General features: G+C 51.5%; 1 protein-coding gene across 1 annotated transcript; it reads left to right on the top strand.

Moving 5' to 3' along the window:
• Positions 1-485: 485 nt before the first annotated feature.
• On the top strand, positions 486-2,950 carry ADRB1 (adrenoceptor beta 1). Its single transcript, XM_072130167.1, has one exon. The coding sequence runs from the start codon at positions 1,117-1,119 to the stop codon at positions 2,263-2,265; it is 1,149 nt and encodes a 382-aa protein (XP_071986268.1). The 5' UTR covers positions 486-1,116; the 3' UTR covers positions 2,266-2,950.
• Positions 2,951-3,811: the final 861 nt, after the last annotated feature.

Genomic DNA, 3,811 nt, shown 5'->3' with positions numbered 1-3,811 from the left:
CTATCACCTCCTGTATAATATCACTGCTATCTGTGACCTCCTCCTATATAGTATTACTGCTTTCTATCACCACCTCTTGTATAATATCACTGTTATCTATCACCTCCTGTATATCACTGCTATCTGTCCTCTCCTGTATAACATCACTGGTACCTGTCACCTCCTCCTGTATAAATATCACTGCTACCTTTCACCTCCTCCTGTATAATATCACTGCTACCTGTCACCTCCTGTATAATGATGATGAAGCTGGTTTATCACTTCATTTACTCTGGGTACAGTAGAAATGATCAGGGGTTTCAGTTCTGTCTGTTCTTGTCTCTTCTGTCCTTTACCTGCAGAGGGATTGGTGTATAGATGATGTCATCAGTGGCTGTTCCTCTTGGATGCTGACGTCACGTTTTTCTCCTTGTTGTGACAGGTGGGCGTGGTATATTGTATAGCCTTTCCTCCTCACTGCTGATTGGCTGTACGGGAGTGGGGAGGGAAGCACAGAGCCGGTGACCTGCAGAGCTCACAATCATGTACTGCCCCGGGAGGAGATGGAGGAGCAGAGACCGGGACATCCCTGCTAGGAGCAGGCACAGAACCGGACCGGACATATCCAGAACCCGGAGTGCACAGAACCAGAGCCACAGAAGTCACATCAACCGGAACCAGAGCTACACAACCCGAAGTGTCCAAAACCAGGGATAAAGAACCTGAAGTGTAGAGAACCAGAGCTACAGAACTCAGAGCTTTAGAACCCGATGTGTCCAGAACCAGGAATATAGAACAAGGATTGTACAGAACCAGAGCTTCAGAACATCTTACTTGCAGAGCTAACAAGAGATACAGAACCCGAAGTATCCAGAACCAGAGCTACAGAACCTCGAGAAAAGACTCTAGACCCTGGAGTAACTAGAACCCAAGTTACACAATCCAGCCCCAGCCTTCCACCTCCAGAACCAGGGCTGGACATCTTCTGACTCCTCCACCCTCAGTCTCCAGCACTGGTTCATAGCAGGTGTTCCGGAGCAGTGGGTCAGTTTCTGGGTTCTGGTCTTCCCTCCTGCAGGGGTCCTGACCCAATGCCCCCTCAGCATCCCCTCCTCTCCTGACCCCCCAGGATCTTCCATGGGGGAGAGTTGGGTACCCCCTGACTGCAGGAACAGGAGTAGCCCCCCAGGGCCCATCCCTTCCGTCCCGGAGATGTCCCCCCAGTGGACCATAGGCATGGCCTTCCTGATGACCTCCATCATCTTCCTCATCCTCATGGGGAACATCATGGTGATTGTGGCTATAGCCAAGAACCAGAGGCTGCAGACCCTGACCAACGTGTTCATCACCTCCCTGGCCTGTGCTGACCTTATCATGGGGCTCTTCGTGGTGCCCCTGGGGGCCACCCTGGTGGTAAGTGGCACCTGGCTCTATGGCTCCATCTTCTGTGAGTTCTGGACCTCGGTGGATGTCCTCTGTGTCACTGCCAGCATAGAGACCCTGTGTGTCATCGCCATTGACCGCTACATCGCCATCACCTCACCCTTCAGGTACCAGAGTCTTCTCACCAAGGCTAGGGCCAAGGCCATCGTGTGCACGGTGTGGGCCATCTCTGCCCTGGTCTCCTTCCTGCCCATCATGATGCACTGGTGGAGGGACACTGACGACCCTGAGGCCCTCAGCTGTTACCAGGACCCCGGGTGCTGTGACTTTGTCACCAACAGAGCCTATGCCATCGCCTCCTCCATCATCTCCTTCTACATCCCCTTGGTGGTCATGATCTTTGTCTACTTCAGGGTCTTCAAGGAAGCCAAGAAGCAGATGAAGAAGATCGACAGGTGTGAAGGCAGGTTTCACCACCAGCAGCAGACTCTGAGCCATGCCCGCTCCAGCAGGAGAAGACTTTCCAAAATGTTGGTGGCCAAGGAGCAGAAAGCCCTGAAGACCCTGGGCATTATCATGGGCACCTTCACCCTCTGCTGGTTACCCTTCTTTCTGGCCAACATAGTCAATGTCTTCTACAGGAACCTCATCCCTGACAAGCTCTTCTTGTTTCTTAACTGGTTGGGTTATGTCAACTCCATCTTCAACCCCATCATCTACTGCAGGAGCCCCGACTTTAGGAGAGCCTTCAAGAGGCTCCTGTGCTGCCTGAAGAAGGTGGACAGAAGGCTCCATGCGGCCGGAGACCTCTCCAGACATTCTGCAGGGTTTGACACCACTGCCCTGGCCACATGGTCTGAGTGTAATGGGACCAGCACCCAGCAGTCCTTGGATCCGACCTGAGGCTCTCTGAAGCACTTTATAGCCACAGGTGCCTCCCACTCAGGGACCATGGACTGGACCTCATTAGGCTGGTCCTCTGGACCCCTGGCACGCTGCGGGCACAGTGTGCAGCCATCACAGTGTGATCAATTCCTCCTGACAGGAGACGGGGTGCAGGCCCTTAGTGATGGGGCCCCCGGGCCCCTGAAACCTATTACCTGTTGCCTCTACCTCAGATCGTGCATATTGTACGGACACACGATGTTTATATTAAACAGATAGTTATAAGGTGGGGGAGGGGGAACAAGAGTAGTCTCAGCTCCTGGACAACTACAACTCCCAGCCTCCGCAACAACTCCTCCAGAAAGTGGGATAAGAACTGCCCCATCATGTTTAATCATGCTGTATCCTGGCTGTGGAACTACTACTCCCAACCAGATGCCTAACGCTCTGACTTGTAGTCGCGTCGGAGCTGCAGAACCATGATGTGAAGGTTGCCTTCCACCATGGACAGAGCTCCACCAGTTTTCCTGAGGTTTGTAGTTCTCCAGTTGCAGGGAGGAGATGGTTAATAATAATACTGCAGAGTCGCAGTGTGTGATTGTGGCGCAGCAGCTTCCTGCTACTTACCCCCCGGAATGACCCCGCCCCCCGGTACCACCAGTACCACCAGCTTGTGAATACAATAAACCAGTTTGGACACAGATCCATGTACGCCTGTTACTTCACTGCGACGGATGACAGATCCAGAATGTGACAGATAGCGGAGGTATTATCTACAAGGTGTTCATACAGTGCAGTTCACAATGTTTGCAGTTAGTTGGTTGCTGCAAGTGGTCACATAACCAGGTGGTATCACTCTCATCATCCCTTACTCCAAGAGCTCACTATCTAATCTCCCCATAACACACAATGCATCACTCCCATCATCCCTGACCCCAGGAGCTCACAATCTCATCTCCCCATAACACACAATGCACCACTCCCATCATCTATGACCCCAGGAGCTCACAACCTAATCTATCACACACAATGCACTATTCCCATCATCCCTGACCCCAGGAGCTCACAATCTAATCTCTCTATCACACACAATGCACTACTCCCATCATCCCTGCCCCCAGGAGCTCACAATCTCATCTCCCAATAACACACAATACATCACTCCCATCATCTCTGACCCCAGGAGCTCACAATCTCATCTCCCAATAACACACAATACATCACTCCCATCATCTCTGACCCCAGGAGCTCACAATCTCATCTCTCCATAACACACAATACATCACTCCCATCATCTCTGACCCCAGGAGCTCACAATCTCATCTCCCCATAACACACAATACATCACTCCCATCATCTCTGACCCCAGGAGCTCACAATCACCTGTGTTGCGCCACCAATGTCAGTGCCAGTTTATCAATGTCAGTGCCATTGATAAACTGCTTCCACTTTGAATTGTGTATATAGCACGTGTGCATTATTATGTGAACACTCTATTGCAGTGTTATTTACTATATGGCGGCATTATCGGAGTGCTGGCTGCTGCTATTCTATCTGGTTCACT

This window comes from Engystomops pustulosus, chromosome 11 (genome assembly GCF_040894005.1).
Source record: "Engystomops pustulosus chromosome 11, aEngPut4.maternal, whole genome shotgun sequence".
NCBI lineage: Eukaryota > Metazoa > Chordata > Amphibia > Anura > Leptodactylidae > Engystomops > Engystomops pustulosus.
The sequence above is the reverse complement of the archived record's forward strand: the minus strand, read 5'-3'. Positions and strand labels throughout refer to the sequence as shown.